The 25,322-nt window shown below is 46.0% G+C and overlaps 1 protein-coding gene across 2 annotated transcripts in view; it reads left to right on the plus strand.

Annotated features, from left to right (window-relative positions):
• Positions 1 to 25,322, plus strand: part of MAP2K6 (mitogen-activated protein kinase kinase 6) — a 107,627-nt gene that overhangs the window by 66,942 nt on the left and 15,363 nt on the right. Inside the window, exons 1-8 of one of the 2 annotated variants that reach the window (XM_040244416.1) lie at positions 2,575 to 2,813; positions 6,333 to 6,399; positions 16,084 to 16,132; positions 17,120 to 17,233; positions 18,820 to 18,939; positions 20,151 to 20,267; positions 20,941 to 20,992; positions 24,623 to 24,750. In XM_040244416.1, coding sequence (XP_040100350.1) covers positions 17,195 to 17,233; positions 18,820 to 18,939; positions 20,151 to 20,267; positions 20,941 to 20,992; positions 24,623 to 24,750 — 456 coding nt within the window. In that variant the 5' untranslated portion in view covers positions 2,575 to 2,813; positions 6,333 to 6,399; positions 16,084 to 16,132; positions 17,120 to 17,194. Of the gene's footprint in view, positions 1 to 2,574; positions 2,814 to 6,332; positions 6,400 to 16,083; positions 16,133 to 17,119; positions 17,234 to 18,819; positions 18,940 to 20,150; positions 20,268 to 20,940; positions 20,993 to 24,622; positions 24,751 to 25,322 lie in introns of those variants that run through there. The other variant, XM_040244415.1, reaches the window with a different exon arrangement.

Below are 25,322 nucleotides of genomic sequence, written 5' to 3' on the forward strand. Positions count from 1 at the left end.
ACATCCTCAAGGTCCCAGTGTTAAGTGGTCCAGCTCGGATTTAAAACGAAGTCTCACTTACGCTCAAGGTTGTATCATTTCTACTCCATTCTGTGCTGTTTAAACGTCTGTCTATATGACCGAGCCCCTTCAGCCTTCACCCGAGACTCACAACACTGTTAATTGGCTTTGAAAGTGAAAGTGGAGTCGCTCAATGGTGTCTGACTCTTTGCGACCCCATGGACTGTAGCCTGCCAGGCTCCTCTGTTCATGGGATTTCCCAGGCCATAGTGCTGGAGTGGACTGCCATTTCCTTCTCCAGGGGATCTTCCCAACCCAGGGATCAAACCTGGGTCTCCTGCATTGTAGACAGACGCTTTACCATCTGAGCCACCAGGGATGTCCAGTGGCTAATTGGCTATACTTTCATATAAAATAAAAAGCTTACAAATTATTTTTTAAGAATTCATTTACAGGGTAGCAATGGAGAAACAGACACAGGCAATAGACTTATGGACATGGGGAGAGGGGAAGAGAGGGTGAGATGTATGGAAAGAGTAACATGGAAACTTACATTACCATAACGGGAATTTGCTGTATGAAAAAAATCATAGTTGATATACAATATTATATTAGCTTCAGATGTACATTGTAATGGCTCAGTGTTTTTAGTGTGTACTTTTTCAAAGAAAAAGATTGAAGGCCTCAGTACTAAAGTTCAAAACAGTTGAGAAAAGAGCAACGAATATTCTGTTCACAAATACAGACGCCGTGGAGGCACTGCACAAAATTGCTGTCGTAATGGAACATTTATGGGGAGGTGGATAAGAAAATTAATAATGCATAGATTCAGAAACAAATCCATCCATGCAGAAGTAAATGAGATTGTCAGCAAAGGTGTGAGGAGCATAATAAACGAAGATGGTCGTGGACAGAGTGGTCATTTTAAATGAAAATAGTAAACATTCAGAAAGTTGCGTTGAGTTGTTGTTGTGTTCAGACGCCAGCACGTGGGAGCCGGCAGTGTGGGCGGTGCTTCCTAAGGCGCAGCAGGGGTCTGGGCAGATCCAGGCGGGGGGGCGTGTGATGAGGGCGTTGATTTTAGCAGATCGTGTTCCCTCCGTAGGAGGGCTGGGGCGTCTGGAGCACAAGGGCAGGTAAAGACGGGGTTTCAGGACCGTCAGCTGCCTGCTTGAAAGAAAAACGGCTGCGTGTTTACAGTGAGCTGTGCAGCTCTCCTTGTCTCCATGTTATGTAATTCCGGAGACGCTTGGCATCCTGGTTGGAGCCTCAGGGGTGGGTGGGATGTAGTGATGCTGTCGAGGGTGGGGGGGCTTTCTGTGTCCCCTTTGTATCACCATCGTGGAGCAGCTTTCTTCCCGCGCTCCCTTCGCTCTGCCCTGCTCTGTGAGTGGCTTTGCATCCGATCATTGTGATTTAATGACATTCAGTGACACTTCGCTGGTTTCAGCGCCAGCCACCCTTGGAACTCAAGCCTCATATACAAGTATGAAGGTGAGGGCAGCCAAGGCCTTCAGGTTGCCAGTTCCTTGGCTGGAAATCCCATTCACGTTGGGAAACAGATTTTTAAAATACATTTGGCGCAGGGAGCAAAGCCACTCTTTTGTGAAGCTGGGTCAATGATGGTAAACCCCCGCAATCACGCCTCACCAAGCCCCTTCACCCCGGCCAAGCTGGCCTCACGGTGTCCCTTCTGTTGACCCCACGCCATCCTCTTGCTGTTGGGGTTGGCCCTGCAGCAGGATCTTCTGTTTTATGTCATAAGGCTCATGAGAGGAGCCCTTTGTGCCTAGCTTCACCGAGCCGGTGCTGACCAAGCTTCCTGCAGTACGGTCAGAGCTGGTGAATATGTCTGTGGCTTGGTGAATGTTTTCTAAGTATTGGCAAGATTTTTTTATTCCTTTTTTTTTTTTTCAATTCTTTCGCAATGCCATTTTGCTCTGGGCTGTGATCATCAGGACCCAGCTTTGGTTTAAGATGAATTTTGCAAATATATGTGTGTAGTGGGACTACAATATTTTCTGAGAAGACGGGTGTGGGCAGGCCACTGGCTGATGTAAGATGGGGCCACATATGTTTGCTCCATCAGGCCAAGATTTCTTTTACCTTCTGCAGACTGAACCAGTTCAGAGGACACAGCTGGTTGAGATCTGCCGAAACATACAGAATTCTGGTCTTCTGAGAAGGCTGGTTACCAGCATGTGACAAAACCTGGAGCCTCTTTTCTGAGCTAGCTTTCATTTCTGCTTTTGAATATCAAGCAAAAAGGCCATTTATCACAGTCGGTCACCTTGTTTTATTATTCATTTTGCTCCGTCTGGTTAAGTTTCAAAAAAGCACAATGTTAAATGTTAGAGTCAGGCTGGTCGGCAGCCTTGCGAAGGGGAACAGATTGCTTTGAAGTAAACACAGCTGGAAACGGACTGCACGTTGCGTCCCTTTCTTCTAAGCAATGAAAGAGGCATTTGTAGAAAGGTGGCCGAGTGCTGGGCTCTCCAGGGTCACTTTGTCGGTTTATCCCTCCCAGTCTGGCTGATGATTAACGTCACACCTTGGTCGTCCAAATGGACGCACGCCTCCCTCCCTTGCTGAAGTCGGAGCTTCTCGGAAACAATGAACTTGCAGAGGTTTAGGGCGAAGGGAGCTGGAGGAGGGTGGAGCCTCGCTCTGTCTCTCTCTAGTGTGGTCTCGGGAGCTGAGTGGAAATGCCTGCTGTGAGGTTTTCTGCGGCTCCTGCTTTTTGCAGCCTTGAAAACCGCATCAGAGTCACATCTGCTGATGTCTCACTGGATCGCTCTTCCAGCGATGGGCAGGTATGTGAATTATGGAGCATTTGCGTGTGCCTTTGTGAGCTTTCTTTTCTTTGATCTACTTTTAAAACATGAAGGCAGGGTGTTTTCTGATGGTGTAGTTCAGCCAGGTTTTGTTTGTGCAAAAGCATTTTGGAATGCTTTTTCTAGTTTTTGTCAGAGGAGAACCTGGGGTGGGAGGGCTGTCTTCTTTTCCTCTACCGAGAAGACTTTAGTGTTGTTTTGGCCATCTCTTTCTTGTCTCTGTGCTGAAAGTGTTTTTTCGTTTTTTGATTTTTTTTCCCTCTCTTTCTTTTGCTCTTTCTTCATATGATGATTTGGTGGGTTATTAGTTTGAGTCAATTGCTGTTAAGGAACTAACTAATCATTCCTTGCTGTGATGTAATAATTCATTGGTATGTTTAAGTTTTCCAAAGGTGTTTTTCTCCATAAATAGTTATCTTTCTTGACGTCTATCTAGTAAGAGGTGAGTTAGAAACGAAGAGGAGAGATGTAGGAACTGAGTTAGGAATGAAGAGGAGAGTAATGTTGCTTGCTCAAAAGACATCTGGAGAGGCTTTGTCACAGGCAAGATATACTTTAGTCTCCTTTTATTTTACCTGGGAGAGCTACAGGGCTGTATCAGTTGGGATCGGTCACCTGTATTGGAGTCTGTATGTCGTGATCCAGACAAGTCACATTGGTTCCTTCCTCCCTAGACTATCTCGGGTAAAATAGCCTTTGCTGTGAATTTAGCTGAGGCCCACGGATGGGAATTGTTGGAATCAAGCCATTTATCTGTTTGAATTCTCACAGTCAGATCCAGCGTTAGCATCCTTCTGGTATACACTACAGCTCTGTATATTGTCAGGAACTAACTCAGTGACATGTACTAAATGGCCATAGGCGCTCCAGGAATAGGGAAGTAAATGATGAGGTTCGAATTCTTAAAAACACGAGTGGAGAAATCTAAATGAGAGAATCGAGGCGACCTGTTGCAATGAAGGTGGCTCTGAATGGCTTTCTCTGGCAAATATTGTATATTAACGTGTGTATGTGGAATCTAGAAGAAAATGGTAGAGATGGTCTTATTTGCAAAGAAGAGATAGAGACACAGACATTTGTCGGCAGGGGTGGGTGAATTCGGAGATTGGGAGTCCAGGAAAGAGAGGATATGTATAAACATACAGCTGATTCACTTTGCTGACCAGCAGAAACTGACAACATTGTAAAGCAACTATACTCCAATGAGAGAGGCTTTCTCTGTGTTGACTGCCATCAAGCATGTTGCTTGCTGGCTTTATACACATTGGCAGAGTTAATCTGGGTTTTGGATTTTGACTGCACAGAAAGGTCTCGATATATAGGGCTATGAGATAACACAGGCAGTTCTTTTTATAAATCTTTATTTTTAATTAGAGGATAATCACTTTACAATATAGTGTTGGTTTCTGCCATACAGCACCATGGGTCAACCACAGGTATACATATGTCCCCTCCTTCTTGAACCCCCTCCCGCCTCCCTCCCCATCCCACCCTCTAGGCTGTCACAGAGCACCAGCTTTGGGTCCCCTAATACAGCCAGTTCTGTTCCTGAGTTTCTGCAATGACTTCTTTTCTTTAATGAGACTCTGCAGATTGTTTCTTGAAGTGATTATTATTATCTCATCGCTCTTTCTGGTGTTATCCCATGGTTCTCGCATCAGTCTGGGAAGGTAGGTATTGATGTTACTATTAATACACCATATTATAGCTGAGGATAATCAGGAGTGGCTGAAAAGTGACCCTGGAGGTCTCTTTGCGTGTGGAGAAACCAGGTGTAAGCTGGTCTTTACAGATGCAGAATCCCACACTTCCCCTCTTCATTCTCTCTGGTCCCCTCTACACTTTGTCCACTGAGGAGCGGAGGAAAAGCCCCGGGTGCCTGGGGACGTGGACTCTGATTCTGGCCAGGCCATCGCCGGGGCTGTCTGACGGTGAGCAGCCCTTGAAGTCTGCAGCTGGTGTTCTGCTGCAAGGAGGAAACCAGGATTTGCTTTCTTCACTCTGCGCAGCCTCAGTGTCTCTGCAGGGCCTTAATCAGACCTCTTGTAGGCCCTGTAGTGCCCCCGACAAGCAGAGAAGAGGCGAGAGAGACAGCTAACCTGTGCGTGTCCCGTCCAGCTCTGCTTTGGGCTTTCCTGCCAAGCCCAGGAGACACTGGCGCTCCTTAGGTGGGGAAAACCCTGGGTCCTTATAAGACGAGTTGCTCTGATTGCCTGTTGTAGTTCAGTCGCTCAGTCATGTCCGACTCTTTCTGACTCCATGGTCTGCAGAGCGCCAGGCTTCCCTGTCCGTCCCCGTCTCCCAGAGTTCGTTCACACTCGTGTGCATCAAGTCGGTGATGCCGTCCAGCCATCTTGCCCTCTGTCGCCCGCTTTCTCCTGCCCTCAAGCTTTCCCAGCTTCAGGGTCTTTTCCAGGGAGCCAATTCTTTTCATCAGGTGGCCAATGTTTGGAGCTTTAGCTTCAGCATCAGTCCTTCCAGTGAAGCTTCAGGGTGGATTTCCTGTAGGACAGACTGGTTTGATCACATCTTGAGCTGGCATCTCTCAGTCTGTTCTTGTAAACTCATCAACAGAAATGTTGCAGCCAAGCTCTCAAGGTTTCAGCCTAGGGACAATGAATACATCGGTTACGTTCCGTCTGGCTCACCGAGAAGGGACAGCCTCCTTTCATGAACCCTTCTGTTCCCTTAATCCTTTTTGGAGCAGCGCAAAAGTAAATAGATTGCTCTCCCCCGCGCCAGGTGCTGTGACTGAGTGCAGGTGGCCGAGAACGGGCAGGGCGGAGCAGTGGGGAGGGTCATTTTTGCTCTCTTGCCTGGGTCACCCCGTCAGCTCATCACAGATCCAGGTAGCCAGCGCGCTGTCCTGGGAGAGGCGGCGCTGCACTTGACTGAGATCTGTCGTCCTCGTTTGTTAGTCACTCAGTCCTGTCTGACTCTTGTGACCTCTTGGACTGTAGCCCGCCAGACTCCTCTGTCCATGGGGTTCTCCAGGCACCAGTACTGGAGTGGGCTGCCGTTTCCTCCTCCAGGGAATCTTCCCGACCTGGGGGTTGAACCTGCATCTCCGGCACTGTCAGGCGGATTCTTTACCACTCGCCACCAGGGGAGCCCTGATGGACATAATACAGGGAGACAGCCTGTAACCACCACCACCCACCACTGTTGCACAAGAAAGGAAGAAGGAGGCTGGGATGCCGAACTCCCAGCAGAGAGAGACGGCAGGTCTCCCTGGGTGAAGAGAGTTGGCATCCTTCAGGGACCTTTCATGGACTCTGGGAAGCCCTCACCTACGACCTCAGTCTGCACTTGGAAGTTCTGCCCCGCCTGGCAACTATGCCTCGTCACTCACAGCCTTCCTGGTGGGAAGCGGGGCTCTGAATGCAGGGATGAGACTCTGGCTCCCAGTTCCATCCTTTCTCCGCTGCCATCTCTGCACCTGCTCTCACGCTGTGATTTTTGTAGACCTTAACATTATCCTTCCATCTTTCCCTGTAGGCAAGAAGCGAAACCCTGGCCTTAAAATTCCCAAAGAAGCGTTTGAACAACCTCAGACCAGTTCCACGTAAGTTGGCAAGCTCGCCGTCTTAATCCAAACGCTTGTGCTCTACAGGTTTCCTGGGAATGGGAGTTCCTTTTCAGAAGGGTGAGTAATGCTTTGACTGGGGAGGTAGTTTATTAGAAAGGAGAGCCCTTTGAAGCGGGGAAGCCAAGGACTTTTACTGTTCTGAGACCTGAAACGATCTTAGTCGGCCAGTCTATATGGAAAGGGTACCTTTGAATTTAGTTGGCTAAAAATTTTGCAGCCGTGTTTGGCAGATGGCTTGTTCTTCTTCAGTCGCTAAGTCGTGTCTGACTCTTTGTGACCCCGTGGACTGCAGCCCACCACGCTCCTCTGTGCATGGGATTCCCCAGGGAAGGATACTGGAGCAGGTAGCCGTTTCCTCCTCCAGGGGATCTTCCCCACCCAGGGATGACTGAACCCGCATCTCCTGCATTGGCTGGCAGATTCCTTACCACTGCGCCACCAGGGAAACCCTGGCAGATGGGGTCTTCAATAAACTCAGAAAGGTCACTGGATGGGGACTCTTTCCTTTTCCATTTTATCTGAGTAAACCCCTGAGGGAGCCACCACTGTGAACTTTGGGTTGGGTAGGAAGGTGGTACTTGGTGAGGAATCAGCGTCCTGTACTTCGATCGTGTTCTGTATGAACAGAAGGCAGACGTGAGATACAGGACCACACCTTGTTAGCTAAGCTGTGGGTCCAAGGCCCTGAGACATCCCAAGCCCTGGGGAAGCGGGACACCTACTCCTGGAGCCTCCCTCTTTCTTTGTCTCTCCGAGTTGTGGGGAGGGTATTACCTAGCTGGGGGCAAGGTCAAGTGAAAGTCGCTCAGTCGTGTCCGACTCTTTGTGACCCCGTGGAATCCTCCAGGCCAGAATACTGGAGTGGGTAGCCGTTCCCTTCTCCAGGGGATCCTCCCAACCCAGGGATCAAACCCAAGTCTCCCACATTGCAGGCGGATTTGTTACCAGCTGAGCCACCAGGGAAGCCCAGCTCGGGGCAGAACCACATCGAAGCATCTACAGGGGAGGAAAGGCAACTCCAAGGAAAAAATTACGGCAGAGGGGGCATGAGAGCCATTCCAATGGAAACTTAATTTGAAAACAGATACCTTGGTTTCGCTAAGTTGGGTCTTAGTTGCAACAAGTGAAAAGCATTACAAACCTGTTTCCCAGGTGACACAGCGGTAAAGACCCGTCTGCCACTCCCAGGGTTGGGGAGACCCCCGGAGGCGGAAATGGCAGCCCGCTGACTTTGTGGGACTGATGGGCGAGCTCTCCCAACGGGACTGTTTGTCTGTAGGAATTTACTCTCATCTCCTCTCCATCTCCATCTCGTTGCTTCCTGATAATTGCGCAGATGGAATCACGCATATCCTTTCTGAGACCGGCCTTTTTCTTTCGGCATCATTCCCTTGAGGTTCGTTCGAGTTGCTGCATGTACCCACAGCTAATGCTTTGTTATTGCTGAATGCCATTCCGTGGGGTGGATACACCAGTGTGTTAAAGCCTTCAGCCTCTGAAAGCCTTTGAAGGAGATACAAATAGTTTCTGGTTTGGGGCTGTTATAAATAAATGTGCTGTGAACATTCCTGTGTAAGATCTTGCATAAAAATAAATCTTCATTTTTCTGGGATGTATGTCCAACAGTGCAATTATGGGTCGTATGGTAAGTCCATTTTTAGTTTTGAAAGAATTGCCAAGTACTTTCCAGAGTGCTTGTACCAAATTACACAAAAACATATGAATGGCCCAGTTTCTCCTCAGAACTGTTTCTCATTTTAACCCTTCTGGTAGATGTGATGTATCATTGCAGTGTTAATTTTCATTTCTCTAATGGCTAGTGATACTGAATACTTCTGCTGTTTATTTCCCATCCACGTACGTGTCTTCTTCAGTGAACCGTCTAGGCACTTATTTGTCTATTATCCAATCATATTTGTTTTTAATGTTGAGTTTTGAGGGTTCTTTCTATATCCTCGATGCAAAACGTTTGACAGGTGTGTGACTCAATAACAGTATCTCCCAGTCATACTGGTTCTTTCCATCTCTCTCTATTGATGAAGCCCAGTCTATCAGTTTTTCCTCTTATGAGTTATGTTTTTGGTGACAAGTCTAAGCACCCTTTCCCTATGCTTGGGTCCTAAAGATTTTCTCCTCTATTCTTTTCTAGAAGTTTATAGATTTACATATTAGATTTAAGTCTGTGATACATTTTGAGTTTAATTTCTGTACAAGGCATGGGGTTTTCAGTTGGGCTCTATTTTTTTTTCCCAGTGGATTTCGTTAGCTAAAGTTGCTCCAACACCAATTGCCGAAAAGACTGTCCCTGCTTCACGGAATTGTTTTTGCTCATTTTAAAGAATTAATTGGGGATATTTGTGTGTGTCCGTTTCTGTGTTTTCTCTTCTGCTCCACTGATCTCTGGGTCTACTCCTCCAGTGAGAACTGGACGTGGAACAACAGACTGGTTCCAAATTGGGAAAGGAGTACATCAAGGCTGTATATTGTCACCCTGCTTATTTAACTTCTATGCAGAGTACATCATGAGAAATGTGGGGTGGATGAAGCACAAGCTGGAATCAAGATTGCTAGGAGAAATACCAATAACCTCAGATTTGCAGATGACACCACCCTTATGGCAGAAAGTGAAGAATAACTAAAGAGCTTCTTGATGAAAGAGGAGAGTGAAAAAGTTGACTTAAAGTTCGTTCAACGTTCAGAAAACTAAGATCATGGCATCTGGTCCCATTACTTCATGTCAAATAGATGGGGAGATAGTGGAAACAGTGGCTGACTTTATTTTTGGGGGCTCCCAAATCACTGCAGATGGTGACTGCAGCCATGAAATTAAAAGACACTTACTCCTTGGAAGGAAAGTATATTAAATAGACAGGATATTCAAAAGCAGAGACATTACTTTGCCAACAAAGGTCTGTCTAGTCAAGGCTGTGGTTTTTCCAGTGGTCATGTATGGATGTGAGAGTTGGACTATAAAGAAAGCTGAGCACCAAAGAATTGATGCTTTTGAACTGTGGTGTTGGAGAAGACTCTTGAGAGTCCCTTGGACTGCAAGGAGATCCAACCAGTCCATCCTAAAGGAGATCAGTCCTGGGTGTTCACTGGGAATATTCACTGGAAGGACTGATGTTGAAGCTGAAACTCCAATACTTTGGCCATCTGATGCGAAAAACTGACTCATTTGGAAAAGACCCTGATGCTGGGAAAGATTGAAGGCGGGAGGAGAAGGGGGTGACAGAGGATGAGATGGCTGGATGGCATCACCGACTCCATGGCCATGAGTCTGAGTGAACTCCGGGAGCTGGTGCTGGACAGGGAGGCCTGGTGTGCTGCGGTTCACGGGGTCGCAGAGCGTGGGACTCGCCTGTGTGCCTGAGCTGACTGGCTGGCTGCTCCTCTGCCTCTGTCCCTCTGTTTTGGTTTCTGCAGCTATAGATTAAACCTTAATTTTGGGAAAAGTGATTCCTCTCACTTTGTTTTCTTTTTCAAAACTATTTTGGTTATTTTAGGGCTTTCATCTTTTCCTGTTAGTTTTCGAATAAGCTTGTCTATATGTACACTGAGATTTTTGGTAGGAATTGTGTTGAACCAAGAGATCGATTGAGGGAGAATTAGCATCTTTATTTCGTTGTCTTCCAATCCATGAACGTGGTAGATTTCTCCAAGTATTTAGATTCCCTTTGGTTTCTTCCATCAGTATTTTGTAGTTTTCATCATATAATTCTCTGCATTCAGTTTTATTAGGATTTATACCTAAGTGTTTCTTTTTATTTTGAATCAATAAAAATTGTATTCCGTTTAAAAATTTTGATTTCCACTTTAGAAATTTAGAAATGCAGTTTATTTTAAAAATATTTTTATTTACCTGTGCTGGGTGTTTGTTGAGACGTGTGGGATCTACTTCCCTGACCAAGAATAAAACCCAGGCCCCCTGCATTGGGAGTGTGGAGTCTTAGCCACTGGACCACCGAGGAGGTCCCTTCAATTGATTTTTGAGTTGATTGCATACCCTGTGACCTTACTAAACTCAGTTATTAGTTCCAAGAGCTTTTTTGATAGATTTCTTACAGATTTCTGTGTAGACAGTCATACTTTCTGTAAAAAGACCGTTTTATTTCTTTCTCTTCTGTTTGTTTTTAACCTTTATTTTCTTACCTTATCTTAGTGGCAAGAATGTTCAATACTACATCAAATAAGACTGCTGAGAGCAAGCTGACTTGCTTTGTTTCCCATCTTAGAGAGAAAGCATTTAATCTTCCACCATTAAGCATGATGTGAAGTCCTCATAGACGTTGTTTACGAGGTTGCAGAAGTTCCTCTCTGGTTGAAGTGTACTCACCCAGAATTCAGTTTTCGTCATGAATGTGTGTTGAATTTTGTTGAGTGATCTTTTGTGCATCAGTTGATGTGATCATGGAGTTTTCTTCCTTGTCCTGCCGATAGGTATTACTTTGATTGTTTAACAGTATTTGCATGTTTATCCGGCGTCGTGGAGCGTTAGCTGGGGCACTTGGCTCGCTCTTCATCGCCTCATGTGGGGCCTTCCTGGCAGTGTGCAGACTCCTCGTGGCACGCAGGCTCTGTAGCTGTGGCCCTCGGGATCAGTTGCTTCATGGCAGGTGGGGTCTTAGTTCTCCCACCAGGGATCGAACCCACATGCCCTGCATTGCAAGGCAGATTCCTAACCACTGGACCTCCGAGGAAGTCCCAACACTGGTTGATTTTTAAAATATTGCATTCGCCTTGCATACCTCAAATAATCCCACTTGGTTTTGGTATACTATATTTTTATACACTGCTGGATTTAATTTCTGCAAATATTGAAGATTTTTGTGCCTGAAGCTGGTAAGAGATGTTGATCTATAGTGGGTTTGTTTGTGTGAATATATTATGTTCTGGCTTTGGTATTTAAGATAATACGGACCTGATAAAATGTGTTGATTAGAATGCCTTCTTCTGTTTTCTGGTAGACATTGTATAAGATAGGTGGTAATTCTTTAAAAAACAATGTTGAGCTATATTTACATATAACATTATCTTAGTTTTAGGATTACAAAATAATGGTTTCATATATGCAATTTTAAAAAAAAGTTTGCTAAAATTTCTCCTGTGAGACAAAATGGGCTCCTATATTTCTTCTTCCAAGCTTTTTAATGACACATTCAATTGGTTTAATAGTTATTGGATAATTCAGATGATCTATCTCATTGTGGCTAAGTTTTGGTAGTTTGTGGTTTTCAAGGAATTGGCCTCTTTCATCTAAGTTGTTGAATTTATGAAACTAAAGTTGCTCATGGTATTTCCTTGTTATTCTTTTAATGATGACAGATACGTTGTGACATCCTTTTTTTTTTCACTGATACTTGATAATTCATGTCTTCTCTCTTTTTATCTGTATTAGTCTTGCTAGAGATTTATCCATTTTATTGATTTTAAAAGAGCCAACTTTGTTTTATTTTCCTGCTTTCAATTTTATTGATTTCTGCTCTTATCTTTATTATTTCCTTTGGGATATATTCTCATTTCAGCCTTCCAGCTATCTTATATTCTTCTTCCCTTTGAAATCTCCTAGTCTTTCCCTTCTTCTAATTTATATTAATAGTCTGTCTTTTCAGTAAATTTCTGAAAACTGACATAAACCCTCGCTTGGTATAAAAAAACGAATAAAAAGCTATGCAGAAGGAAAGGTCGGTTCTCTGCTGTCTGACCCTCGCGTGGTGGGACAAACCTTGACTGTACTCTTCCGTTTCATCCTGTCGAGCCAGGGTCCCTCTGTGACGGTCAACAGTCTCACGTTGGCTCGGGAAGAGGCTTATGATACACGGTTGATGTTGTTGTTGTTATTGTATTAATACTGAGGCTGAAATTTGTGCTCCTCAAGAAGTGGTTTCCGCATTTGGAGTTTTCCTTGGCAGTTTTGTGAGGCTGGCTTGGTAATTTTTGCTGTTTATACCCGGCCACCTTCGGCTGGACCGCACACGAATGGACCAGGACAGAGGCCTGTTCTCCTTAGGGCTGTGCGTGTGGTCGCCTCACTGCGTCACTGAGGCTGGTGTGTCTGTGACTCGGGTCTCTGGGCTGTTCCCCCACTGGATGGGCAGCAACTATTCCTAATTCTATCTTGATTCTGTGCTGGTCAGCATTCTTTCAGGTAATCCTCATGAGAAACTCAGAGGCAGTTGTTATTCTGCTCGCTTTATAAGGGAGAAGGCAGGCCTGTCCAGGGGTCAGGTGTTCTTCTCGAAGCAGCTGACCTCACAGAACCCAGACTCTGGTGCTGGAATCCGTAGGTTCACATTTGGGAGCTGAGCTTCCTCTTGAATATCCTAGGCAAGTTACCCAAGTCTCCTAAGCCTTAGTTTCCCCCTGTGAATAACAGGAACAAACACAGCCGTGGTTGCTATGGGGATTGGATATCATGGTCCATATTAAGTGTCCAGCCCAGTGCACGTTCCAGCGTGATTTCTCAACGAATGTGGCTCTCAGTGTTGTTGTTATTATTATTATTTCACTTAATCAGTGGGAGAGCTGGCATGCAGACTGAGAGCTCTCTGACCCTCCACTATGTGCTCTTGGCCACGTTAGACCCGGCCACCACAGCCAAATGGTCCATGAGAGGCGGAGCCGCTTACTCTAGTTGAGAGGACGTCATGGCAGGGCTCTGCATCCCAGTGTCACCGTCTCACTGAGAGACCTTGAATTATTTAGCCTGTTTCACTGTCAATTTTTCACATTAAAACAGAGCTAACACTGGGACTTCCTTGGTGGTCCAGTGGTTAAAACTCCATGCTGCCAATGGAGTTGGCAGGAAAGCAATGAACCCAGTTTTCAGGTTCAATCCCTGGTCAGGAAGCTAGACCCCACATGCCACAGCTGAAGATCCCACACGCCGCAACTAAGGCCCAGAACAGGTAAATAAATATTTTAAAAGAGTAAAGCTAATACCTCTAAGAGCTGTGAAAATTAAAAAAGACTTTGGGTTTAAAGGGCCTTGCCTGGTCTCTGGCCCAATTGGGAGCTTTATATTATCATTAGATTATAAGTAAATATTGTTATTTATAGGCAAATAATGCATGCATGCTCAGTCACTTGAGTCGTTTCCGACTCTTTGTGGCGCCGTGAACTGTAGCCCGCCAGGCTCTCTATTCATGGAATTCTCCAGGCAAGAATCCTGGGGTGGGTTGGGGATCTTCCCAACGCAGGAATCGAACCCAAGTCTCCTGCATTGCAGGAGGATTCTTTACTGCTGAGCCACAGGGGAAGCCCAGGCAAATAATAATTGTAATAGTAACCAGCACACTCGTTACTCATGTAGAAGTATAAATAAACAATTATTTTCATAAATCGAAGCTGGCTGTTTATAGAAAACAATCATAGCAGGTGGCCTCTGGAATACCTTTGGCCTTACAGGGTTAGGAGTTTTGTAATAAGTTCGCTTCTCTTCCTGGAGGACTGAAATATCGAATAAGCAACACAGAATGTCCACCCACAGTTTTAACCTCAGTGCCCCAGACAGACGAATGTGCCCTGGACCAGTTACAGTGTCAACTAATCCAAGACAAGCTGTCCACCTCAGGCCTTCATTTGATGCTTCTGGCTGCCTTGCTGAGCCCAAAGCCCTCGTGGTGGGGGTTGGTGATCAATTACACTAGAGGGGTTCTGGATGGGGCAGGTTCCTTGGATTCAGTCGGATGTGGATTGAATCAGAGCTTCACCACTCGGGAGCAAGGTAGCTTAAGTCTCAGTCAAACAGGTTTTCATCTGGAATGTGGGCATAATGACTCTTCTGGGTGTGTGTGTGTCAACGATAGGAAGTACAAGGAAAGCACTTAACCCAGTTTTCAGTGTCTATACCCCCTTCTCCTTAGGTCAAGGCTAAGACTCGGATGACATGAGTTTTATTTTCAGCCCTGTTGAGGACTGTGTGTTCAGCATATCGCTGAGTTTTTCTGGGTTTCGTTTTTCTCATTCTGGAAAATGGCACGAAACCCTCCTATTAGGTAGAGTTATAATGCAAGGTTAGGATAAAACTGGAATCAGCAAACTTTTTGTGCCAAAGACCAGATAGTAAATATTTGGGGCTACCAGGCCACAATGGCCTTGCTGAAGACCGTTTCTTGTTTGTTTTTTACAGCCCTTTAAACGTGTAAAATCCACCCATTGCTGGGTCACAGACTGCAATTTATGGGCCTCCCTGGTGGCTCAGCGATGAGGAACCCTCCTGCAACGTAGGAGCCTCAGGAGAGAGACATGGGTTTGATCCCTGGGTTGGGAAGATCCCCTGGAGGAGGAAATGGCAGCCCACTCCAGCATTCTTGCCTGGAGAATCCCACGGACAGAGGAGTCTGGCGGGCTACAGTCCACGGGATCTTGAAGAGTCAGACCCGACTGAAGCGACTTAGCATGCACGCACTGGCTGTGATTTGCAATCCCTTGTATGAATACTAGGATATTAGATCTGGAAGAGGTCTTACCCAGCAGCCTCGCTGGATGGCATGCCCTTGGAGGTGGCCCTGAATAATTAACTAGTGACCTTTTCTGTTGCTTCATTCTCTACAAAAGGAAGGGTCTGAACAACTGCAAAGGATTTTTCACTGTTTATATTAGTCACATGTTTCAAATAATATTTGCCTCTATTTCAAAGTTCTGTTGCGATTAGTACAAGCAGATTGTGACAACAAAGAAAAAGAGCTTCGGAGGTTTTAAGAGTGAGAAATCAGATTTTTCAGAAAATTTAATTCCTCTGGAAGGTGTTTCTGAAGAAAAATTCCCTGCTTAGAAACACAGGATTTATAAAAGCATCACCTCTGTGTGTGTGTGTGTGTGTGTGGGTGTGTGGGTGGGTGGGTGTGTGTTCGTCTTTATCCCTGCCTCTCCGTCCGGGTTTTAAATTAATTTAGAAAGACCTTAGTTTGTGTTTTCTGTTCATTTCAGAAGGCTTGCTGTTAAAGCCTTAGACTGATGTGTTATCTGTGTTTATCTTCCTACATTTTCGTTATTGTTTTATTTAGTTAGTTTCAGTAGGAGAGGTAGAATTATACACGGTAACCCGCGAGGCTCCTCTGTCCAGGGGACTCTCCAGGCAAGAACGCTGGAGTGGGTTGCCGTGCCCTCCTCCAGGGGATCTTCCTGACCCAGGGATGGAACCCAGGTCTCCGAATTACAGCTGGATTCTTTACTGCTAGTGCCACCTGGGAAGCCTATGACGTGTGTGTGTGTGTGTGTTGTTATGTGAATAATTAGGCTACTCCAGTAAGCCCCTGTGTAAGTAATTATATCATATATAATTATTTTATATAATATATAATATGTATGTTATTACATATAATATAGTTTATATATATATGCATATTTATATTTTGGATGTATGCCAGTCATTCTGCTAATAAACATTTTGCTTAGAATATCTCCTTTAGCAGCCACTCTTATTCTGTGAGGAAGTGTCCTAATATCTTCGTAATAAAGAAGAAATTGAAGTTCAGAGACTGTGGTTTCTAAGCACATCTGTTCTGGTCCAATTCCCACACTATTAACCTGTTGATGCTGCTTTATTTTACTCACAAGCTCTCACCTTATTTTTAGGGAGAACTCTCTCCAGTCTCGTAGGACTTGAGAAGGTCACATTCGATTAAATATCTCATGTTTTTTCTTTCTCTTTTGCAGGCCACCTCGGGATTTAGACTCCAAAGCTTGCATTTCTATTGGAAATCAGGTGAGAGAAGTCGTGTCTGCCAGTTAATGTCTTGACCCTTTTATATGTATGCTTTGTGACCAGCCAGTGGGAAAAAATGAATTTTCCATAACATGCTGTCAGGGGTTGGGTCAGTAACGTTTGAATGTAAACAGAAGTGGTCTGTGGAGCGGTGGCTATTTTAAATGTCAAATTGGGATCAGGCTGTTGTGGTTCTGATGGAGGTCTCTGAGGCAAAGAGATGGTTTGTTTTGGGCTGTGCTCTGCAAAGTCCAGGCCTAGTGCTAGTCGCCAGGAGTCAGCAGGGACCTGAGGGGCCGAGGGGCGGAGCTGAAGACCCGCGGTGTGGGCTCAGCGCTCCCTGTGCTGTTCGGCGGCTGAGCTGGAACTGGACCTCGGTATTGCCCGGGACAAAGGCCCACAGTGAGCATCTGCATGTCTCCCAGGCACTTCTTGCTTTCAGTGGCTGCTTGGCAAAGCTTCTAGACCAGAAGGTTCTCGACCAGAAAGGACCCTTGGACTGCTCAGAGGAACCAGAGGGAGGACAGGGCAGCCTGTGTCTGGTTTCTTTCGTTTATTCCTATTGCTGAGCGCCGAAGAATCGATGCTTTTGAACTGTGGTGTTGGAGAAGACTCTTGAGAGTCCCTTGGACTGCAAGGAGATCCAACCAGTCCATTCTAAAGGAGACCAGTCCTGAGTGTTCATTGGCAGGACTGATGTTGAAGCTGAAACTCCAATAGTTTGGCCGCCTGATGAGAAGAACTGACTCATTGGAAAAGACCCTGATGCTGGGAAAGATTGAAGGCGGGAGGAGAAGGGGGCGACAGAGGATGGGATGGTTGGATGGCATCACCCACTCAATGGACATGAGTTTGAGTATCCAGGAGTTGGGGATGGACAGGGAGGCCTGGCGTGCTGCAGTCCGTGGGGTCGCAAAGAGTCGAACACGACTGAGCGACTGAGCTGAGCTGAACTTGCTGTTGCACCCTTGCTTCTCTCTCCTGCAGAACTTCGAGGTGAAGGCGGATGACCTGGAGCCCATCGTGGAGCTGGGCCGGGGGGCGTACGGGGTGGTGGAGAGGATGCGGCACGTACCCAGCGGGCAGATCATGGCGGTGAAGGTAGCGTGCGCATTCCCCAGACGCTTTCCGGCCCTGGTCCCTATGTTTGTCCCTCTCAGCTGCACACGGGCTCCTTTCACAGAAGCAAGACAGTCCTCTATGGGCTGAGACAGAAAAGCCTATTTGTGGCAAACGATATTTCCCTCCAAATATGTCAAAAGTGCCTCCTTGGTATGAGTAGCAGCAACTGGGTTCTTTTGAACTGCTGAATCCTACCCCCTCTTTTTAATTGTTTTGTGCAATCACCACACTGGCTTGCACTTGCGTTCCGGGGAGACGTGGGTTTGATCCCTGGGTCGGGAAAATCCCCTAGAGAACGAAACGGCTACTCACGCCAGTATTCTTGCTGGAGAATTCCATGGACAGAGGAGCCTGGTGGGCTCTACAGCCCACGGGGGTCACAAGAGTCAGACATGACTTGGTGACTAAACCACCACGACCACCAACCACATCATCACATGTAAAAGAATCAGCAGTACTTCCTCACTCTCACCCACCACCAGGTCCGAACGAACGTCACCTTGATCGTTCCAAAGCTGTCATTGTTTTTTCTCCCGTTGGTTTTTCGAGTCGGAACCCAAATGCAAGCTTGCATATGGCATTTGGTTTTCTGTCTTATGAGTCTCTTTTTAAGCTTTATTCTGTTGCTTTTAAAGAATCTGTCCCTGAAAATCAGGAAACCCAAACTGAGAGACAAAATTGCCTCCATTTGTGGAAACAGAGGAGGGTAAAGTCATCTTGAGCGAATTTGCATGGTTTTGGAGCTATAAAAAGAAATTTAGAATCATCGCATATTTCTTGAGTAGATGTTGGGAGGACCTTGGAGCGGACCCAGTATGTTAATTCTAGATGGGTTGTCAGGCATGTGGATGGTCAGATGACCTGGATTCCTTTTTTTTTTGGAGAATGCTGACATCTTTCCCTTACCTTGTAGATTTTTCAGTTTCATCTCCTGCAGACTCTTTGCTCCACAGGCAAAAAATGTGAAAGCCTTGTGATACTATGTTGTCATTTAATGACAGTCGTGTTGTCTGTGAGGCTGCCCTTACTGGTGTGGTTAGTCTCTCTTCTCTTAGACACGAACTGTGTCTCCATTTCGGTTCAACTCCTCCTTATCCCATTCCTCAATCAACTAACTCTTGTGCAGTTTCTGTTTAGGGTCCAAATATTTTTACCTGTTTATAAAGAGGGAATTTTGGCTTTTTTTTTTTTTTTTTCTTGTATGAGCCCAAATCAGCCCCACATCAATGAATACTCTGGCCTCTTTGCACTAAACCCACATGATAAGTCAGACTGTTTTGTAACTTGGGAATGTCTTCCCAAACATTGGCACACTCTCCACCATAGATGACCAGTTGGCTTCTCTCCTGGGGATTATTCGGTAAATGAAATGAATAGCAGTCTTCCTTACTTTTCATTTGTTACAGATAGGTAATCCTTTAGGGTAGGTATTTGAGCAGTTGTTGCTAGAAGCTGTGCTGTGAATTTTCCTACTGTTCTTGGGAGGGGATCCTTTGAGGTCCCTGCCTTGTCGACAGACCCATCCTCAGGGCAGTAACCATCCATTTTCCATGCCTTCCGATCAGCGGATCCGGGCCACGGTCAACAGCCAAGAGCAGAAGCGGTTACTGATGGATCTGGATATCTCCATGAGGACCGTGGACTGTCCCTTCACGGTCACCTTTTACGGTGCACTCTTCCGCGAGGTAGGTGGTAGTACCTTCAAAGCTGCAAGGCGAGCGGTAGCTGAGAAAGACATCCCCCGATCTCACAAACACCTGCAGTCACAGGGCGCTTCCTTGTCTGACTTGTCTTCTGTGGAGAGTTTCATGCTCGTGAAATGTTGGTGCAAAGTTAGCTGGAAACCACGGTATTTTCCAATGTGTTTAGCCCTTTTAAAATGCTGGGGTTCCCTTTCTCCTCCCTGTTCTGGTTTTTCCCTTTCAGCAGAGTGGTCTCTATCAACCTATAGGTGGACTGCTGTCAGTCCCTTGAAATCTCAAATACTCTGGTCTTTTGGCCTCTTGATAAGCTCCAGGCAGGCTTGTGCAGTGGATTGGCCTCATATCTGCTTCTTTTCTCTGATTCTCCTTCTCACTTGACGATGATGTGAGTTGTCATCCCCTCCCCTTTCTAAGCACTTTTTTATTTGGGTATACTGGATTTACAGTGCTGGCTGTCTCTGCTAACAGTGAATCAGCTCCATGTATGTATATATATGCTCACACTTTTTAAGATATTTCCCCATACAGCCCATTACAGAGTGTTTGAGTAGAGTTTCCTGTGCTATACATAGGTCCTTATTGTGACCTGTTTTCATCTCCCTCTTACAACCAGCTTTAAATGATAAACTGTTGCCCGTGGTCAGTGTGGGAAGTCAGGCATAGAGTTGGTATCTCGTCATAACTCCCAGAGCAGGGGTCCCCCACCTCCAGGATTTAATGCCTGATGTTCCAAGGTGGAGCTGATGTACACGATAGAAGATAGAAGCAAAGTGCACGATAAATGTAATGCCCTTGAACCATCCTGAAATCATGCCCCCCCCACCCTGCTCTGGTCCATGGATAAATTATCTTCCACGGAATTGGTCCCTGATGCCAAAAAGCCTGGAGACTGCTGTCTTAGATAACAGTAACGGTAAAGGCTTGGGTTTCTGGGAGCCTATTGCTTGTGGGTGTTAGCATTTAGAACCTAGTTTTCATGAAGGAGTGGGTGATCACAGGCAAATCTGTTTGGCTGTCTGCTAGCTTGCTTTTGGAGGTAATATTGCCCATTTATAAATTTCATTGAGATCTCGAAGGACATTTCCTTCAAAAGCTCACGCAGGGAGTGGCCCATTCCTCTTGACAGATGCTAACTGCTTCCTCCTCTCACCTTTCCATCCTCTCTGACTGTCTCCAAACCAACCGGCCTCCAGGGGGATGTCTGGATCTGCATGGAGCTCATGGACACGTCCCTAGATAAATTCTACAAACAAGTGATCGATAAAGGCCAAACAATTCCAGAGGACATCTTAGGGAAAATAGCAGTTTCTGTGAGTACATCACGAGCCCTAGCCTCGTCCAAGGAGCGTGGGGGGTCTGGGCCTCGTGTTTTGCTGTTCCCTCCGTATGGGGAACCACCGCCTGGACCGGAGTGCCCATCCCGTCTGTGTGTGTTGATTGCACGAGTGTGTAAGCGGATGGATCAATGGATGCTTCTCTTTCTGGGCTTGACCTACACGAGGTTCTGCTCCTGACTTGGCCTGGGAGGCTTTCAGCTGAAATGCCTCTGAGCAGCACGTTCATCGGCTAGGACCACGTTCCTGGTGTCCATGTTCTGATACTGGTTTGTCTTGATTTTCGTTTGTGGAGTTGTAAATGTTTCCTTAGGGTTAATAGGGACAGAAGGGAGCAGGCAGAAGAGGACGCTGCTCCCTTCATGACTACTGAGGCCCAGGAGGGGGGAGAGGAAGAGACGCTGGGGATCAAGGTAGAGAATCAGAACATACCAGTAAGGCTGCCTCTCTGCGCTCTGACGTCATCTCTCTGCTGGGCAGGGTCTAATTTGTACGACTTCCTGTGTATTTTCCTGGCTAGGAACACCACTGTTGGAGAAAATACCACCCCTTGGGACTGTAAGCCAGGGATAATAAATGGGGATTTACTTAAGATGCAGTTGCTTTCCAGGGATGGGGGACATAAGTCCACCTTGTGTTTCTCTTGCAGATTGTAAAAGCCTTAGAACATTTACACAGTAAGCTGTCTGTCATTCACCGAGGTAAGTGTCCATGCGGCTGCCTTGGCTATCAATTTTATTTCTTTCACCTGAGTTTTATTAATTTCTTTTTTCTCCCCAGTGGATGAGAGTCAGGCGAGAGAACAGAGGAGAGGCTTTCCTTTGGGACTGAATAGCAGATCGTAAAAGGAGCTGCTCAATATTATGTCTGAGGACATCAGGGGATGGGAGCTGTGTATTAGGCCTAACTCGAATACGAACTGCCTGTTGCCAAGGAGAGCGGGGCTGTTAGTTATTGAGAATTTTAGAGAATATGATAAAAATTCACCTAGTATTGGCCATCGCTGGAGAGCTTGTTAGAAAAGCAGAATCTTGAGTCCCAAGACCAACTGAGTCAGAACCTCCATTTAACAAGCTCCCTGGGTAATTCTTGGGCCGCGAGGGTCTGAGAAGTGCTGGCGTAAAGCTCGTCCTGTTCAGACAGTGGGAGGCAGGACGGGGTGAAAGGTTGGCAGGTCTGTCTTCCTCTTCTCCCTCCTGTCTCTCTGTTGACCTGTTCTCTCTTCATCCATCCATCCACCCATCCACCCACCCAGATATCCTTTCTTCCATCTTTCTTCCACGCCTTCATCCATCCCTGTATCTTGTGTAATTATTTCCCAGCATTTGTACAGCACTACAATAGATGCCCTGACAGGTATCTATGAAGAAAATATATTCTTATCCAAATTCTGCACAGGAGTTCTTGGTAGGGGAGTGAGGCAAATATACAACAGACACACGGGGGGAAAAAACCCACTTGAGAAATACGAAAGTCCCAAGCACAGAAGTAGTGTGGGCAGAATACGGAAGAAGGACGTGATTAGCACTGGGCGGCTGGAGTCAAGGGGCGCTTCTCGGAAGAGGGATGTGTAATCAGTTTCCAGAAAACGTATGAACAGTGTTGGTAGCTAATAGGTAGTTGTGACCTGATCACTGTTATACTCTGAGCCTGAAATAATGTAAGATGTCTCTAAAAACATGCCTGTTATGATGGCTGTTATTGACTGTTACTATCAAAAATGGGAAAACTGTAAAGGGAGAAGAGGCAAAAAAGAAAGTGGGGAGAAGTCCAGTTAAGAAAAGGGATGCAGATTACCCACAAATGTGAAACTGAATTTTATTTTTTAAATATAAATTTATTTAATTGGGGGCTAATTACTTTAGAATATTGTATTGGTTTTGCTATACATCAACATGAATCCACCACAGGTATACACGTGTTCTCCATCCTGAACCCCCCTCCCTCCTCCCTCCCTGTACCATCCCTCTGCGTCGTCCCAGTGCACCAGCCCCAAGCACCCTGTATCCTGCATGGAACCTGGACTGGCGATTCGTTTCATATATGATACTATACATGTGAAACTGAATTTTAAAGGCTTATTTCAAAATTATGATACATTTCATTCATAGCAGAGAATGTTTATAAAGTGTAGAAGATAATAAAATGAAATTTGTGTATCTGCTGTTTAAGGGAAAATTATAAAGGAAAATTTAAAAGTTTTTAGAATACCTTTTTCTTTTGAGTATGTGCCCTTTGTGAAACGTGTCTCTTGCTGCTAAACTGCTAAGTTGCTTTAGTCGTGTCCGACTCTGTGCGACCCCATAGACGACAGCCCACCAGGCTCCCCCATCCCTGGGATTCTCCAGGCAAGAACACTGGAGTGGGTTGCCATTTCCTTCTCCAGTGCATGAAAGTGAAAAGTCAAAGTGAAGCCGCTCAGTCGTGTCAGACTCTTAGCGACCCCATGGACTGCAGCCTACCAGGCTCCTCCATCCATGGATTTTCCAGGCAAGAGTCCTAGAGTGGGGTGCCATTGCCTTCTCCGAACATGTCCCTTAGGAAAAAATTAACTTTAATTTTCTAAATTTCTAATTTCATCTTCCGTGTGTGATGAAGGTTCACCTGCTTGGGAGGGTGCGTTTTATCTTTTCAGACTGAGGAGTTCATTTAAGAGCTGCAGAACAAACCCTCTCTGGTGGTGGTGGGTGAGTCACTCAGGCGTGTCCGACTCTCGTGACCCCATGGCCCACCAGGCTCCTCTGTCCATGGGGTTCTCCAGTCAAGAATACTGGAGCGGATTGCCATTTCCGTCTCCAGGGGATCTTCCCGACCCAGGGTTCGAGCCTGCATCTCGTCTCCTGCATTGCAGGTGGATTCTTTTCCCCTTTTCTTAACTGGACTTCTCTCCACTTTCTTTTTTGCCTCTTCTTCCTTTACAGTTTTCCCATTTTTGATAGTAACAGTCAGTAACAGCCATCATAATAGGCAAGTTTTTTGAGACATCTTACATTATTTCAGGCTCAGAGTATAACAGTGATCAGGTCACAGCTACCTATTAGCTACCAACACTGTTCATACGTTTTTTGGAAACTGGTTACGCACCCCTCTTCCGAGAAGCGTTCCTTGACTCTAGTCGCCCACGTGCTTATTCTGGGACCTGCCTCCTGGCCTGGACTGTCTGAGTTCATGATGAGTTACACCTCTACCTTCTGACACGCCTCTTGCAGAAGCATATTTGATGTGTTATGCCTCAGTCTGCCTTTTCAGTCCACTAAATGCAGAGTAGATCATGATGAGCTGGGCTTCTAAAGCATTATCATCAGAACACTTGGCACAAGCTCCACCTTCATAATAAATGCTTGGGGGCACGACATGGGCTTGTCGTCACGGGGAGAGTGTGGTGACGTTCAGACCTCTAGGGCTTATGCCTCTAGCATAAGAGAGACGCTCTGCCCAGGGAAGTGGGCGTTTGACTTAGTCATCAAGTTTTAAGCTCTCACCACCTGTACGGGAGTGATGAAGATGAGAAATTAGAGCAAGCAGTTGTTTCCCCTGATGGATCCCCAGTCTGACGAGAAGGACAAAGCATGAGATAGAAAGCAGACCACTCACCCAGGACCGGACATGAGGCTGAGTGAGCGAATGAGAAGCGTTTGTGTGACTGTTCACGGTGAACACTGCCATCATCATTTTAGGATCTGTCTTTCATGCATGTATAAGTGTGTCCTTTCTCTTTCTTTTTAAATTTTCCGTAACCCACGTCAACTTAGTAAACTCTACTTAGAAGTGCATTCCAGTCAACCTTAGAAGTGCATTCCAGTGTATAGTAGGTGAAGACAAATCCTGCTTGATGCCACTGATACAGGGGGCCGGGAATAGTCAGATTCATGGCGTCAGAAAATACGCTGGGAGATGCCGAGGTCAGGATGGTGGGGAGGGCAGGGAGAATGGGCAGAGTGTGCTTAATGGGGACAGAGTTTCAGCTTAGGAAGGTGGAAAATCCAGGAGATGGATGCTGCGTGAGTGTGTTCAGTGCCTCTGGACAGTTATATGGTAAAAACTATACGTTTTATGTTATGTGACTTCTACCACAATAAAAAGAAAAACATTAAAAAATTTTAATGATAAGAAAATCAAGTTGCTTTCCCCCCTTTCTTCTTAACTTTGGTGTTTTTCCTTCTTTTAAAAATAAGATCACGTTCTATCGGAGTGTAGTTCGTGTTGTGTAACGGGTGGCAGTTCCTTCTGGGATGAGTCTTAAGGGCGAGCCAGGGCGGGAGTGCTCCAGGCCCCCTGGTGGCAGAGAGATGCTGCTGCGCCCCCAGCCTCCCGACTGTCTCTGCTTGCAGATGTCAAGCCCTCCAACGTGCTCATCAACGCCCTGGGCCAGGTGAAGATGTGCGACTTCGGAATCAGCGGCTACCTGGTCGACTCCGTGGCTAAAACCATCGATGCCGGATGCAAACCGTACATGGCCGTGAGTACAGCGCCTGCGGGTGGTGTTGGGGGAGCAAGTGCCTTCAAACCCTGCCAGGAAACACGACCTGGGCGGTCAAGGAGGGAGCACTGAAATACGCCCAAGGCACAGGAAGTATCCTACACCTTCTTTCTTCTTAAATGTCTCCTGTCTGAAATCCTGAGCCCCTTCCTTCTCTTATATTTGAAACAAGAATCAGAGGAAGAGGCATACTCTGAAAAAGCACTACGTAAAGCTCGCCCAGTTCTCCACTCTGCACTGTTTGTTGAGAACAGAACAGAGAGAAGAATTTCAATTCCCCAGGCAAGTCCGTTAGGTTAGTCCCAAGGGAGCCTCGTAGCTGTGAAGGTTCATTGCTTTTGCCAGAGACCTTGGGATTCCCTTTAAGTTAAGGGACTTCTATTGTAAATATTCTATTTGGAAATGAATCCGTGCTTGTAATTTAAAAGCTTTGTGTCCACGATTACCTAAAAGTGGCTGAGGTCTGTTAATACCAGACAGCAGCCCAGTAACTCTTGCGGATTGTTTTTACTGAGTTCTGGACTGTTGGTATTTTATTCATTTATTTGGCT

The sequence above is a fragment of the Oryx dammah genome, unplaced genomic scaffold, assembly GCF_014754425.2.
Source record: "Oryx dammah isolate SB20612 unplaced genomic scaffold, SCBI_Odam_1.1 HiC_scaffold_8, whole genome shotgun sequence".
NCBI classification, from domain to species: Eukaryota; Metazoa; Chordata; class Mammalia; order Artiodactyla; family Bovidae; genus Oryx; species Oryx dammah.